The 16032-nt window shown below is 49.1% G+C and overlaps 1 protein-coding gene across 1 annotated transcript in view; it reads left to right on the top strand.

Moving 5' to 3' along the window:
- Positions 1-16032, top strand: part of LOC128724452 (pikachurin) — a 99168-nt gene that overhangs the window by 52838 nt on the left and 30298 nt on the right. The window contains exons 3-6 of the mRNA XM_053818177.1: positions 1177-1987; positions 2740-2858; positions 10400-10482; positions 12419-12537. Coding sequence (XP_053674152.1) covers positions 1177-1987; positions 2740-2858; positions 10400-10482; positions 12419-12537 — 1132 coding nt within the window. The remainder of the gene's footprint in view (positions 1-1176; positions 1988-2739; positions 2859-10399; positions 10483-12418; positions 12538-16032) is intronic.

A 16032-nucleotide genomic window follows, 5' to 3' on the forward strand; every position in this document is an offset into this window, starting at 1 on the left:
CGCACCAAAAGGTCACGGTAATTAGCCCTCGTGCAGGTGAGCTTTTGGACCTCCAGCAGCAAGCAAGCCGAAACGAGCGAGGGTCAACCATACCGAGGCATCAAACAAACTCGCAAAACAAATGCACGGCCAACGCACGGGTGCTTCACGGTCGGCACAAAACCAGCACTTTTCATCGGCAAGCCACGATCGGATCGGGTGGCAAATTAACGGCCCATCAACATGGGGCATGGGGATGGTTCTGTTTGCGTAGCCAGTTTTCGCTGCCAATCCGATCGCCGCATTCGATGAGCCAGCGTTGCGGCAGTAATTGAGTAATTGGATACATCCAACATTGTCGTTGCGTACGCTGGCTCCAGCGCTCACCGCAACCACCCGCTGATTGATTGTCGTAATGAGCATCGCATCGGCACGCAGCCTCATTTTGCCAGCAGCAACTTTTTCAGCCAAGTCAGGTTCGGTTGTCGCCGAAAACTGAGCCCTACCATTATGGGATGTACATGCATGCAATTTTACACCGTCCCCGGGTCGGGGATGGGCGTGCATGTGGTGAAAATTCACTTGGGTGGTGCTTGGAAAAGCCATCCCTCCCGCCTGACGGAGAAGAGCGCGTTTTCGTGCGAGCTGTGTTAGCGCGGCACGTTTAATCATTCCAAATCGTTTGCGTTAGCGGTTGCCGTCTATAAATAACCGATAATTGGGCGTCCCAATAACGGTCGGTTTGGAAGGCAACCGGAACGCTCAGATCACGCAAAATGAGGGACACAAATGTGCTTGCTTCATCACAGGTGCTCGGTGGCACTTATTTACCGACTGTTTTTCGCATCAGAAGGGGATTTTGTATCGATTTTTTTGTCTGTTCGACTCCTCCGCAAAGATTGACCTGACCCGTGAGGGTGTGTGGAATCGTCGTGTTTGGAAAATTAATTTCACCTCCCATTCGATGGGGGCGCAAAGTAAACAAATGCGAGCAATGTTTCGGGAGGGAAATGGAGACGATTTGAAATTCTAATTTCTCCAATCGATACCGAATCTAGTAGGCGTGAAGAATCACGCTTTGGTTGGTTTGATTTGGTGGAAAATTATTGACATCATTTTTTTCTTTCTTGTGTCTTTACTCACTCTCTTCTCTCTCTTTCTCTCTCTCTCGCTCTCTCGCTCTCTCTTTCTCTGTAGAAATCAACTCTACCTCCACCGATGAGAACGCATCGAACGGCGAGGAAGATGTCCTTTATCAACGCGGCGCTTCGTTTAGCGCCAAACTCGACATATCCGACCTGCACATATCGATGAAATCGTTCGACGATGACGATGACGATGACGATGATGACAAGCTCGACGGTAGCCGGAAAGGATCGCCGCCCAAACCGGGACATCCGTCCGTGAATAGCATCGGTGCCGGTGATGAATTGGCGCGAAGAAAGGCGAACCATAATTGGAAACTCGCACCGGCACCGAAACAACCGGCCACCGGGCCGCGTAAGTCCAACCGCAAGGAAAAATCCATCCAAAGTGACGCACCGGCGGTCGGTGATGGAAAGCGTCACGATCAGCAACAACAGCAACAGCAGCATCGTCAGCAGAAACCCGCAGCTTCCGGTGCAGGTGACCGGCGAAAGCTGAACGCAACATCCGCCATCCACCACGGCATATTGCCACCGGCGAGTGATATGGAAATCAGTGGCATATCATTACACGCGGGTGGTGAGAAACCGCGCTGGGCGAGAGCCCGCTCGGTGAAGATGGTTGCGCCGGAAGTGGCAAGCGCGTCAGCTGCAACCGGTGCTGATGGTGCATCGGAAATAAGGGCACTACCGTTGATGGCGGGCTCGCTTGAGGACGATGATGATGATGATGATGATGATGACGATGGCGGACGAGGTGGGAAATTGCCTCCGGAGGTGATGCAGGGCGTTAATGGTGATGGGGCGTTGGGTGAGGTACGTGAAAATGTCACCCAACCAGCGCTGGAGGATGCCACGATAAGGTAGGTTCGGAACATGGGGCTTCGTGCATAATTAGTACCGGCCTTTGAAGCCACAAGAATGCGCCTGGCTGCTCATTTTTCCCATTGCAAATGGCCGTTGTGGTTGGTTTTTTGTTGAGCCCTGTGAAAATGATGCTTTCACATGGGATGAGCTTCGCTGAAGCAGACGAATAGGGAGAAATATGAGTTTTTACTGACGAGAAATGTTGTATTTTCTCAATCAATATCTCAATCGTGATAACAGACTTTGCTCGAATGCAACGTTTGGCTTCTTTGTCGTTCCTTTGTTCACGCTTATTTCCACGTTCGTTGAAATTGACCTCTTGCTGCCTTAGAAATGGTTCGACCTTTCGATCAAAGAAACAAAAGTCCTTGACACAGCCAGGTTGCAGGTGCAAATCGCATGCATACAAGAAGAAGAACGGTCTATCGTCACGCCGTTCTCTGGCCACCGTGCAACCAATTAACTTAATTAAGGCGTCAGTTCATTAAACATCAAATTTCCGCCCCGTGATTAGCTGCATCCGATTTCGTGCGTATTTCTTGGAACAAACGTCACCCGTCGATGACGCTCGATGACGGATGGGTTGCTATGGGAGACGAAAATGAGTGAAAAATGGGAAACAAAAAACGCGACCAAACGCATGATTGGTAGCAATGAATCATAAGAAGTCAAAATCGGTGGTGTTTTTGCTTTAGGTGTGCTGTTGTGGGGAAAGATAATAATACAATTTCGTTCTTTATCGCTTTAGCATACCGTGCACGCTTGATTGTGGGCCCGAAGGAATCTGCCACGTCGTTGTTGAAGCATCCTCCACGGCCATGCGATGTCTGTGTGCGTTTGGGAAAAGCGGTCTACGGTGCGAAGAAGGTAAGTTTAGCTGTGATCGAGTTTTGGGTATGCCTTTTTTTTCGAATGCCGATGAAGTGTTTTGAATGAGGAATCGTTTCAAAACGGGGGTTTAAAGATTAGCTATAAACGTTTAGCAATTTAAAGGTGATGTCTGAAGAGATGTTTTATCCTTGAAATAAGGATACACAATTCATTTCCCATATCAATGTCCTTGAAGAAAATATTGTTTTGCAAAAAAATATTAACAGTTCGTTCGTTCGATAGTATACGCAACCACAAGCCTTTTTCAAGCCTTTACGTCTTTTTGCTGTTTAAATCCACGGTTCTAGAAGTGTGCATTTAGGTCCTAATGAACGAACGATTTCCCCGAAAATAAAACACGTTACCGTGAAGATATTTTTTCCTTCTTTTGCTAGAACAATCTCGAACCAGAACAACGAGTCAAAATAAGATTGGAAATCCACATTGTACCCATTCATGCCCGCCGTTGCACTCTTTTCCATACCAAAAGCTTCTCGTTTCACAGGTAATTTGCTTGCTCACGCCCATCTTCTGCTCGTTCACTTACAACTTAAGGCACTAATGGAGTGCACGAAGTGAGCCTCCGCGAACTGGTTTCGCGTAATTGATCGGAAAATCTATCATCCAATTCCATATTTCGTTCGCTCACCTGAGCCGTGGCGCGAAACGCAGTCCGAGAGTCTCGCTGTTCTGCCGCCTTTTTTTATTGCATTCATGCGCACCGGGCAATGGACGCTATTCGCTGCTCCCCAGCAGCGGTCCTTGTAGCTGCCAGCCGAGTATTTGCGCTCACCAGTCGCCTTCCTCGGGACGTTTGGTTTGGTGAAATTCTTCCCAGTCGCACCAACCAACCGGACGGAGAAGAATGCGACACAGTGCGATGATATTGAATTCGGAATTCCGTGTCAGCTTGGAATGCCAATTTCGTTCTGTTTTAATGAACTCGATCCTCGGGAGCCACCAGGGGGGGGGGGGGGGGGGGCGAGAGATATCCTTCAGCGGAAGCAATTCGAGGCGAAGAGCACGCCTTATCCAGAAGATGAGATGATGTTGCAGCAGCAGAAGAAGCATCAGAAGAAACAGCACGTTCCACAGCAATGGCTCCGACAGCCGGTGGGACGATGGTGTTTTTCGAGCAGCTGTAGTGAAATTCATTGTAACCAGCTTTTTATGCTTTTTTTTACGAGAACCCACCAGTCCACCCATCCACCCACTCGCCCCTTGATGGAATCCCACCCCCGCGATGGTGGGTCCTGCGAAAGAGCAGCGCTCTTTCTCTTTTCTCTTCAATGGAAAAAGGCGAATGATGCGCCAAAGTTTCACGCTGATTTCGTCAACATCCGGCCTGGTGTGGATGTGTTGGTGTTTGGTTATTTCCAGCACAGTTTTCCGTGGAATTAGCGCGAGCCGAGGCGAGGCGATCCAAATTCAACCCTTTAAATGTGCTTTATTGTGCCCCAGCGGGCGCCATTCGTACGAAAAACTCCGATCGAATGGTTCGGGAAATGTTGCTTCCGGTTTGGCGGGGGGTGGGCCTGTTTCCTCCCTTTTTTTTTTTGGTTTTCCCTGCCGGTGGTTCCTGGCGGTTTTCCCTTTTGTGTGCCCACCAGCAGCGTCTTTAATCAGCGACGTGCGCGTTCGGTAACGGTTGGAATCGTCGCACCCGCGCGAATCGTTCGCACAAAACTTTTGGCCCCTGGCGCCCTTTGGAAACGCCCACCCCAACACGACCAATCGCATCGGAAGGTAAATATGAGAAACTCCCACCCATCCGAGCCACACGCGGGCGGAAAAACTTTTCTTCGATTGAAATTAAAAGTTGTCTGCGCTGGGGCAATAAAAAGTCCCTCAGATTTCGGATTCATTTCGCTCGGCGGCGATCTTTCCAGCGTTTTTCATCTCGTTTTTTTTTGCCCCCCCCCCCCGCGCTTTTCCACACTTTCCCGGCACCGTATTGGTGATTATTGGTGCATGATTCGTGTGAGTTTTGCGCGGGCACGTGTGGGTGGGTGATACGCGAGTATCGTCACATCCGCTCGTGCGGCGTCGCGCGAATCTGCCATCTGCGCGGAAGGATCGCAATCGTAATTTTTTTTTTTCAACGACGCCGCATGCCGAAGTTACTGCGTAATGACGGTGGAAAATTGTTGGAAAGTTTTTCGGTGTTTGCTTTCATCACGGTTTGGGAAATGGTCGCTGCGTTTCCGTGAAGTTTCGGGGCCAAAGTTTTGCCGCTGAGCGGGCTGCTTTTCCTGCACGGCCCGGCTAGAATGCTACCGATTGAATGGCCGTAATAAAGTGAAAACGGACAGTTAAGCTCGGGATGGAGGATTTTGCAGTGCAGAAGGTTCCATGCAAGGATGATAGCATAGTGCAATAAAAAAAGCTCCGATAAAGGTGTATAGGAAATCACAATGCAACGATTCTGTTTGCCTTTTTCGATTACTATCTCATCTCATCTCATTTTTTTTTCGGTTTCAAATCACATTCAATCCAGCTGCTGTGTTCTTTATTTGACTTCCAAACACTTTTGAACATCACATTCTAGCGAATGAGCATTCCGTAAATACCAAAGACGTGCAAAAACCGCGGAATAAACAAGCCCACGCAGATAATTTATGCTTGAAGCTTGCCTAACGTGGTTCTAATCTTCGTTTTGATGCATGAGAAATATTTAGCACTGTGTTTTTGTGGTGCCATTTTGCTTTTGCTCACCCCAGTGCGAAAGTAATATTGCAAGCAAAACACTTCGCACAACCGAAAGGAACGCAAATACAAAAATACGCGGCACGGGAGAAGAATAATTTCCCTCCATAAGTCAAAGCACACGCAGGCAAACACAAAAGTAGCCCACTCGCGCGCGCGGTTTCACATTTCACAACCATTCTCACGGGGAACGCAAAATTGGATGAAATTTTTGCAAAAACCCGAAACTCGCACACCCCGAAAGCATCGGGTGTGAATGGTGAAAACACACCGAGAAAGCTCCCGGAAAACTTGAAGCAAAACTTTCCCTTGGAGTGCCTGAGCGTCCTTGGGGGAGTGATTTTCATGGGACCCGCGCGGATCGTTGGGAAGTTATTTTTACACTTCATCTGCTTACCCATTACACCGGGACGAGATCGAGATCGCAAAAATCAACTTCCCGTCAATGAGCACGCGCGGTGAGTCTATTGGGTAAAGTACATTTTCCTTCTTTTTTTTTTCTCCCCACTTTTATAACGCTCCTTCGCCCTTATTGAAATATTTCCGACTCCGCGCGGCTTTAATAACAATTTTCCGCCACAATACCGACGCACACACACACACACACAATGCTCGAGCACACCAGTTCGAGTTTTTTGTGCTTTTTGCATAGATAAATTACAATTATGCGCCGACCTTTCGATCCCACCCCGAAGGCGCACGTGTCAAATCTTGGGTTTTGTTCGTTTCGTCGAGCATATGAGCTTTTTTTGGGGCGTCTTCGTTGCGTTTTTCTGCCCATGCCGGAGGTGGGCTTTGATGGCGTTTGATGGAAATTTACTTCTGCCGTTGCGGCAGAAGCACACAAACAAAAAGGTATGAAATGCAAATAGCTGTGCTTACCCATTGCGAGGGTTTTTCCCGAGAAACGTGTGGCTTGGTGATGCGTTGAGTAGAACGCATGGTAATGTTGCTGTTTTGTTGGTTGCGTTGGTTGACGGTTTATATCAAGAGATTGAATTCTTCGGTTGCAATCGAAAGCTCCGTTGATGGCTACCTGCAGAAAGGCAACGTTGCCAATGAGAACACAACCGGCGTGCGTCTCATATTGCTGATTCAGCTGTTGGCTATCGTGCGCCGTTAACCTGCAACGCTGATATGATGGGATTTTCTTTCCCCATTGCATTTTCATGACGCATATTTAGCAAGACTTTAGTGTATGCCCGTCGCACGGTGCACAAAATCGATCGAAAAGCATCACCCTTTGAGGCACCTAGCGCTCGTTCTGTGAGGTCCTTCGTCGAAGGGAAACCTCTGGCATGCGAAACGAGACGAAAATAAACTTCGGCGGTTCATTTGGGGCACTTCATCAGCAGGTCGCAGAACGCAGTACGTTATCTACCAAACGATTTGTCGATGCATTCATGTAGCTCGTTCCCTGGTGGAGGTTATGCAACCGTGTCCCTGTCCCGTCACAGAACAGGCCACCTATCCGAGCTGGCACGCTGAATCGTCCAGCAATAAGGAGCATACATGGTACGGCAAGAAGGCACGAGAAAAAAAAACCCCATACAGACCTTCAACAAACTGACAACTCATCCGTCGTGCATTTTACACAGCCGGCACGACGTTTGGTTCCACTCGGCGTACTATTAGCGTACCGTTCGGTCTCGAGCACCGAATCCTTGCCTGCAAGGACACCGAACGACGGGCACCTTCTCGGCCACTGCAACCGAGACTGCTGACGGTTTTCGATGGTTATCTTTCGCAGCAGACCCGGGCTGAATTTAAACTGAGACAAATCGTGTCGTGCACGGTGGGATAGGTCACCCATGTAAATGGAGCACGTACGAAACGATTGTCTGAATTGACGTTTTGCCTTCCCAAAAATGGGTGGCACGCGTGTGTGTCGACGAGAAATGGCCGACGGAGATGGCATAACTAGGACCATGTTGCCCTGCAGATGACGTTACGAGACATTCTAACGAATGCCGACGACGGCACGGCACGGTTGCGCATACGATATCGGTGGCATACCGTTTCATGGGGGATTTAGCTGCCTTGCTAATGATATCAGTTCCGAGGAATTCATCGTGCCCCATGGCTTTTGGATTGCTCGCGTGCTGGGAAATTAATTTGCATTCAATTGGCTCAAACGTTCACAAAGTGTAGAGTCAGTTTTTGGATTGCTAAGCGAAAGGATGGAATAGAGTCGCTTGTTAGATTTAGCCTAAAAATGATCGTTATCCGAAAAAAAAACTCTTTTATCAACCCTCTCGTTCGGTGGTAAAACTTTCTCCAACAAACCAACGACTTTTGATCCACGAAATGAAATGCAAATTCAATTAAAATTAGTACGATTGTGGAAAAAAAGCACAAAACTAAGCGCAAATAAGCATTTTCGTAGTCCCTTTCGATCCCGCTCCATCGTGCTGGATGGGACTTTTCCCCCCATTTTCCAATAAAAGGCTACCAATGTCATTTTCCTGTCAACCAAAAACGAGCAAACCGTAATGGGCTATCCATTTCAGCGCCGTTCAAATGACACATGCAGCTATGCGTTCGGATTGAAATGGGGATGTTCGGTTGTAATCTGCCCACTTGCGAGGATCGACATCACTCAAAAGGACAATTAAATACGCGAGAGAGAGAGAGAGAGAGAGAGAGAGAGAGAGAAAAGAAAAACACCCCTTTTGCAACTATCCAGCCGTAAGCCTTCGAGAATGAGCCATGGTTTGAGGAAAATGCATACAATGCATCATACCAGACGTGGGCCCGAGGCCCTCACATGAAACATGTGAGAAATCCATTATCTCGCCCAGTGCCACGGTCACCGTTACATGCGGATGTCATTCGCCCGTCTACCACCGTGAGTTTTCCCCGGCATCGGGATGCAATTTGCTATCGCTGACAGGAGCATTCGCCGCCAGGCAGCCTCGCAACGCCAATGCCATCGCTGTACGCTTTTCCCCGTTTGAGGATCGTTTACTGCAGAAAGCTAACCCAGGCCAGGACGGCACGTTGCTCGTTATGTTTCACCCACGCGATTGGCCTCCGAATGCTACTCGCTACTCGAAGTGACGTCAAAGGTTTGTGGTGTTGGTTTTGGAGTGGTGACAAAAAAAAAAGAACTGACTCATAGAACCCAGAACCCCTGCATGGCGACGGCTGAATGTCAAAGTGCGATGGTGTATTTTTATCAACCGTCCAACACGGTATCATGTTCATCGCGTGACTGCAAGGCGGGATCATCTTCGCTTTGCCTCGAGGGGGTGAATAAATGAAAATAAAGTGTATCGGAAAAGGTCAACGGTGCTGGGATGGGATTACGTCACGAGGGAATAGAACCCTAAAGCGTTACACACGTGCACGAGCGAATTGTTTTCACGAGCGATTGGTAAATCTTGAGCGTTGAAAATTCATGCACTTGAAGCATGAATCCGTTGTCCGTTTGTGGTGCATTGGATCAATTTTGGGTTGTTTTTTTTTCTCTCGATTTATTTTCAAACAAAACAAACCGCAAAACTTCACCGAATTTTGCCTCCGGCGTTAAAGCTGGAGTGACGATTTTCCAAACGCAAAGGCGCACAACCCGCGTTAACGGCTAAGCGGACGAAGAAAGCACATTAGCCGGGTTTTTCTGGTGAGCGAACAGCAAACCTACCCTTAACGAGTTGGGTGCTTTGCGCGTTGCAAGGGTGTTAATGTGCGATGAGCGCTTCGCCGCTTGCGTGTGAGATTATTTTAGGCGCCTAATTTACCGGATTTGCAAAAGGCTTTTATTTCCCGTGCAGCCTCGCAGGCCCCACTATTCTGGGGTCTTTTTTCTCTCGCGCATAAATTCGCACCCCCTGCACGACGAAAAGAGGGTCTCCCGGCAATTCCGGTGGTTGGAAAATTGAAATCCTTCACCCGCGATGGCATAAATTTGGAAACTTTCCAATCCGTGGGGTGAAATTTTCCTAAACATCGTCATACCGGCAATCTCATACCGAAGACGTCGGTCGGCCACGGACGCCGTGGTACGGGCGAGGAAAAAGCCGTGGAAAACTATTTTCCCCTCCTGTGGGCTACTCCTGCCGCTTTTTCCCCGCGGCGCAGTGAAGCTTCCGGAAGTTTTCTGTTCTGGCAATGCGTGGGGGAGGTTTGTACGCCCATCGCACGAAACGGAGCTCCAGGTCCAAAGCTTGCGTTCGTTCGCCACACCCCAAAACCGGAGGCGAACAGTTTCGCTGACAAAGGGTAAGCGCTTGGCAACTGCGTCACCGAGGCGCACCCGGAAAATCCAATAAAGCAGCTTAAGTTTTAGTGACTCGACATATCTGCGGGCTTCGGGGCTTCGGGCTTGTGATGCGGGCATATCGCGGATCGGACCCGTCTTTCTCTTGATTGTTTATCCGAATTGAAGAAACAATCGCCGACCATCGCGCGGGTTTGCGCTCGGATGGTAATTAGATTGGTGGAACGGGAAAATTGTGCCCTCGGAATCGGGCAGGAACAAGATTCGTGGGCGAATTGTGCCATTGCTGTTGAAGCTCTTTTGGTAGAAAAGAAACGTGTGCCTCGAATCGAATGATTTCCGGGAAAATGTGAAAATGGCGTGCGATCTTCCGCGAACGAGAGCTGAAGCCTGTAACCAGGGTGTGTGAGTTTTCCATTGCAAAATGTACCCCTTTCCCGTTTCGAACCGGAGAAAAGGACAAACCAGAGGCGTGTAATGATTTATCGTGAACGAATTCCATCTTCCACTCATAAATTGCGGGAAAACAGATGTAAAAACCAGTGAAGCTGCCGTTGCGGTTACCTGGAATCGATTTTAATCCGATCATTTCTTTGCTTCCGTTTCATTCCAGATAATAAAGTGAACACACCCCGATTTAGCAAGCATTCGTGGATCGCCTTTCCGGCGCTTCGAGGAGCTTACAAGCACGTGCAGGTAAGTCAGCGTTTCATCTACGCGTTTCCAGCAAAACCAATGATGGATCGAAGCCACTCACTAATCAGAACGATCAACTGAACGTATTAATGTTTGTGGTGCGGTTTGTGAAACAACTTTCATCCGACAAGCGCCAGCTCAAAGTGTCCGAAATTGCATGTGCAATTCATTGCAAAGCCCCGGTTCGCCGCAAGCGATGAGAGAACGCACCGGTCAATTGCAAAACGCAACGATCACGCGGGTGCCTGTTTTTCCCGAGCCCTTTTTGCGCGTTTCATCCCGCGGGTGCAGTGTAAACGGGTGTGTCCTCTTTTTAGTTTTTGTTTTTCATTTCTTTCATCCTTTGTTTGCGCGCGATGATCAAACACACCTAAAAATGATAGAACAAAAAGCACGCGTTGTCTGCCGTCCGGATCGCAGCATATCACCCGGATCAATTTGTTAAGCCGTTGTTGCAGGCTGCGGTGTTGGTGGATGAGTTTTTCTTTTAGATCACCCCCCACCTGGCACACGAGAGCGCGTTTTCATCCATTCGAGCGACAAAACAGCACTATCAGTGTCAATTCCGGGCATCCGACACGAAAACCGACCGCCAGACGCGTGTTGTCCCCCATTCGCGGCTGGGGGTTTTAAAGGGCGGTTGGTTTTAGGCTAACACCCCGTGGCGCGAAACCCGCAGAAAGATAAACGAAACACCAACTGGAACCCGCCTGCAGGCAACGAAAAAAGGGAGACAAAAAAAACACACCCACACAACAACAGCAAAAAAAAAACCACCGCCACCCATTGCAATCGAAAGCGCAGGACGAAATGAAACGGCAGGAATCGTGATGGTGAGCTTTTTTGGGCTGCAGCGTGCATTGTGTGCACTTTTTCGCGCCCTTTTCCCTCAGGCACAGCGCCGTTACCGAGGCAGCATTTTTCCCACCCCCCCCCCCCCCCCCCACGGGGGAAAATTGTATCCCAGCCTATTTTTATAACATTCGAACTCGGTCGACGTCCAGAGAAGGCAGACAGGCAAACGACCGATCCTCATTTTTGTGCCGATAATACAGATCTCCCCACGCTGCGGTAACACCTTGTTAGGGTAGCTGGTTCTGCCATTTGTGGGAGTGTGTGTGGTTTTTTTGCTGTTGTTGCTATTTATTTGTTTGTTTGCCGATCTGCGCTTTGTTTGCGTTTGTCTAACCGAACTCCCCCCAGCAGCGCACAGACTCACACGGGTCTCGCTACCAGCTATGCAATGTTTGGCCAATGGTTTGCGCACTGTTTGCTCGAGTCGCGTTGTGAGTCGCGATGGAGGCGCACCCGAGCGCGTACTTTTTTTTTGCGTTTGCGTTTGCGTTTGATTATTCATTCCTTGTTGCGTGTTTTTTTTTTTTAAATTCTATTTGCTGCCCCTGTCGCTGTTGTTATTGTCAACACGCGTCTCGTGACGCGCGCACGGCTTTTGTGGAGGTTTTTCTCGCACTCGAAACGGGGCGAGCAATTTTTGCCAAACCGGATGCGCCAAAAAGTTGCAACCATGCGAGATTAAACTGTTTTTCGGTCGGTGTTGCAACGGAAGAAAAGCAAAACCCGATGCGGCCCATTGATGTGCCCGCTGCTGTTGATGGATTGTGCAGTGAAACAAAAATGTCGGTTAGTGTCACGAAAACAATTACTGAGGAGGCTGTGGATTTCATAGTGACTGAGAGAGAAAGAGAGAGAAAGAGATAGAACCACCCCTCAAATGGATCCTTCAAAAATACGAGTTTTGCGAACCACGCCAGCTTAACGTTTATACTACCAAATCGGTGGGCTGTAAACATATTTCCCGCGAACGTAAACTCGCAATGGCGCCTTCCACCCCCGGCACTCGTCAGTAATGGTGTTAATGTGCGATGCTTTTTTTTTGTGTGTGTCTGTGCTCTTCTTTCTCTTTTTCCCTTCACAGCTGCACGTCGAGTTCCGGCCGGAATCGTTTGACGGCATTTTACTGCTGACTGGCGAGCGGGACGATCTGACGGGCGACTTTATGGCTCTGCTGCTGCACCAAGGCTTCGTCGAGTTTTGGTAAGTACCGTCCCTGCGCGCGAGAAAGAAAAACTGCATGGCGAAATCAACGGCCTTTTTCTAACGGGTCGCTTAAAGTTACTGGGGTCGGCAAACGGACCGCTCGTCGAAAATGTGCTAAACTGTTCGAATAAATTTGCACGCTTAAAAATGAAAACCGTCCAACGCACGCGTGAAAATGAACCATTTTTGCCCGCTCTATCGCCCGTTTTCTTCGGCAGTTAAATTTGCCGCACCCAATTGTAGCGCAACGCTGCCGTTAAGCGCAGTCCTTTGGAAGCGTAATGGAGCCAACCATTAGCTCAAACCGGAAAAGGGTTAGTGCCCTTGGAAACAAACAGAGCAAAAAGCTTTAGAAAAAAAAACAAACACACAGGCAGGAGTAAGTAAACGAGCAAGGAATGCTCCAGCGGATGTGCATCTGGTGATGTGCCCCAGCCAGTCCGGATGTTCTCTCCGTTCGTTCGATTCGAGCCATCGTTTCATTTTCACTTGCAACACTTTTCCGCACGGGGCAGCTTTACACGCTTTTTCCACACTTAAAAATAGATCCATTCCGTTCCGTGTTTGTTTGTTCGGCTCGGTGCGCTTAATTTACAAACCTCACCAAACTGCGTGTTTGTGCCGCTTTAAAGCGAAGCAATCAGGAACCACTCGCGCCGGTTTCAGGAGCCGACGGATGATCTGATTTTTGCTTTTTGCAGCAGCTTTTTGCACTCCCCGTCCCCTCGATTGGGATGGGTGGCAATGTTTGGGGAATGTTTGTCAACAACTTAATTGAGTTACAGCCGGAAGGTTTTTTTCTTCTTTCGCCCGTAAATGGTGGCTCCGTTCGTCCGGAATGGAAGGATATTGACTTAGCTCACGTGCACGTGACAACGCGCCCTGGTGGGAAGCGAGTTTGGGCTTGGGGTTGAGGATTTTTCCACCCACACCCCACCCAAACGGCAGTGCACATCAATCGTGCTGCGTGCGTATCCTTGCCGTGCCGTGGTTGACCCCCCCTGTGCTGTGCGATGGGTTTTTGCTTTTGGCTTTATCGTCACGTCGCCGGATGAAGGCGCTCGCCTTTCTTTGGTGACGGTGGATAATTTTTTTCTCTCCTTTCGTTGGTTCTTTCCCTCGTTTTGGGCTGAGCGAAGCGAAATAAAATGTATTTCGATTCGCACGAGGCACGAGTAAACAGAGCGCAGAAGCAACCGCCAATCGATTGCTGCCGGATTGATTAAATTGATTCGACGAGATGGCAGCGTTGGTTGGTTTTGGGTTTTTTTTGCTTCTTTTTGCTTGAAATTCGTTTCATCTTCGAGAACGTACGCAGCCTCGGTTTTGCAGGTGGGCTGGCGTGTTACGCTTTTTCGCTCATTTGTCGCATTATTTGTGACATCCCCTTTTATGCGCAGTGCCGTTGTTGCACTAAACAAAACTCGATTCAACGTATCGGTCACCCGAAATCGTTACACCAAAGCAGCGCCATCAAAATAATGCCCATTTCGCGCTAATTTCTCACCGCATAGGCACAAGTTTATTAGCAGCGACTCGAAAGCTATAAACATTTGCCACATCGGCATAGTAGCCCCGTTTGTCTCAGCAAAACCACACATCTTTATTGTGTGCCATCCGCCCGAACGGTGGAAAACCTCCTCAACCCGGCACGAACTACGAGGCTTTTCCCAGGACACAGCAGCCGGATTACCGGCCGAATTCGGGTACCGGCGAGCGCGCTCACTGTGCGGGACAAAAACTTGCGCCCATAAATCAGCTGGCAACTGATATTTATGTGTACATTAATTTCCTAGGAATGTTCAATTATGCAAGATAAATGTATGTGTTGAACCGCTTCGACAGGCTTCGGGCGGAAGCCGGTTGGAAGGTGGGTTTTAGGGAGACACCATTGGCGCAGCATTGCAGGTTGGTCGACAGCATTTTCCGCCTTGTTGCACGCTGCCTTTCCAACCACGTATGTGTCAGTGTGTGTGGTTTGTGCATGAGCTGGGTGGTTGTGTTCGTCGCCAGGCCACTCCCGAGAGGATGCAACTGCAAAGCTGCAAACGGAAACAACGTGGAAAAGACCTGCGAGAGTCCGGCATTTGCTCGAGCCCAGCACCGGGAGGAAATGTGCAAACTATTTGCCCACCATTTTTCACGATTCGAGGCATTTTCCCCGACCAACGGCAGTGGCAAAAGTGGTCCTTTGCTTAGGCACGGCAATCGAAGCGAAGTGTTTTCGACCGAATTCGAGCGATCCGGTTGGAATTGGCGGCGGCACCACGGAAGTTGGGACAAATATTTGACTGTAAATCTGCCGCATGGGAATGTGAAGCAACACTTGCCGCTGTGAGCTTGTTTGCGAAGACTCTGTTTGCAGCCTGAAAACAGCTCCCAAACATATTCTGTTTCGTCGTTTACACTATATTGCTGATCGAACGCTGAGCAATTTGTTTGATGCATTTTTTTTTGCTCAGTAATCAAAGTAGTCGAGCGGTTTTTATTTGAACTGTAACGCAGCATCCTGTGTGCAGACAAATAAACGGAAGCGCATTTAATCATCGTCGAGGGTAATAAAATATCCACCACTCGAGTGTAGCAACATGAATTGTTTCTCTCTCTCTCTCTCTGCTCGGTTTCTAAGCGCAATTAAGTTGCAGATGCTGTGCACGTGCAACCGGTAAGCCGATAACCGCTTTATCCATCGTTCTAATTCGAGCCCCATTTAGCCGTTGAAATATTTCCTCGAGTACGCCTCGTTTCCTAGCAACAACAACAACAGCTACATGTTGCTTCCATCGTGTGCTGTTTTTCATCCTCGTTCGCTCGTAAGGACCCTCGTCTATCGTCTACCCTTTCCAGCGTTCCACGAGGGCCATCCAATCGAAGCCCACGGTCGCTGAATCGGGGCTGGAAAGTGGTGCTGCTGACTCCATATCGCTCGGAAAAACCGACCGGAAAAGCCATTCTCGATTGATGTTAATTTTTCTCCTCTCCAATAGCCACGATGGCGATGTGGAATAAAATGGCCCGGGGGGGGGGGGGAGTAAAATGGATCGTCGGCCCATTATTTGAGCGCGAAAGTGGAACGAATTAGTTTTAATTGATGATAGATGGAGACGGTGCCGCACAATTACCGGCACGTTTTATTTATTTCCCGTCCAAAGAATCGGCGTCTTCCATCGTTGGGGCGCGGGTTCTTTACGGCTTATTGAGAACTTTGATTGGCCCGCCTCCCTCGGTGGGGGGGGTGGTTTGAGTTTTCCCACCCCGAAGCGGTTCCGATTGAATGGCGAACAATATTTAGAGCCATCGCATTGTGTGGCGGCGCTTCATTGGAAAGGATAATTTTCACATCGTTAGCTTCCCTCTCGATTCAAACCCACCACCCCAGGGACGATCTAGGACGTTCGCTTCCATTCGAGCTTGCGATCGCTTTGAGCTTACCAGCGACAAAAGATAATGGATGGGCAGACGCCTAAGTGCGCCGTGGCCTCGTCAGTGACG

The sequence above is a fragment of the Anopheles nili genome, chromosome 3 (genome assembly GCF_943737925.1).
Source record: "Anopheles nili chromosome 3, idAnoNiliSN_F5_01, whole genome shotgun sequence".
NCBI classification, from domain to species: domain Eukaryota; kingdom Metazoa; phylum Arthropoda; class Insecta; order Diptera; family Culicidae; genus Anopheles; species Anopheles nili.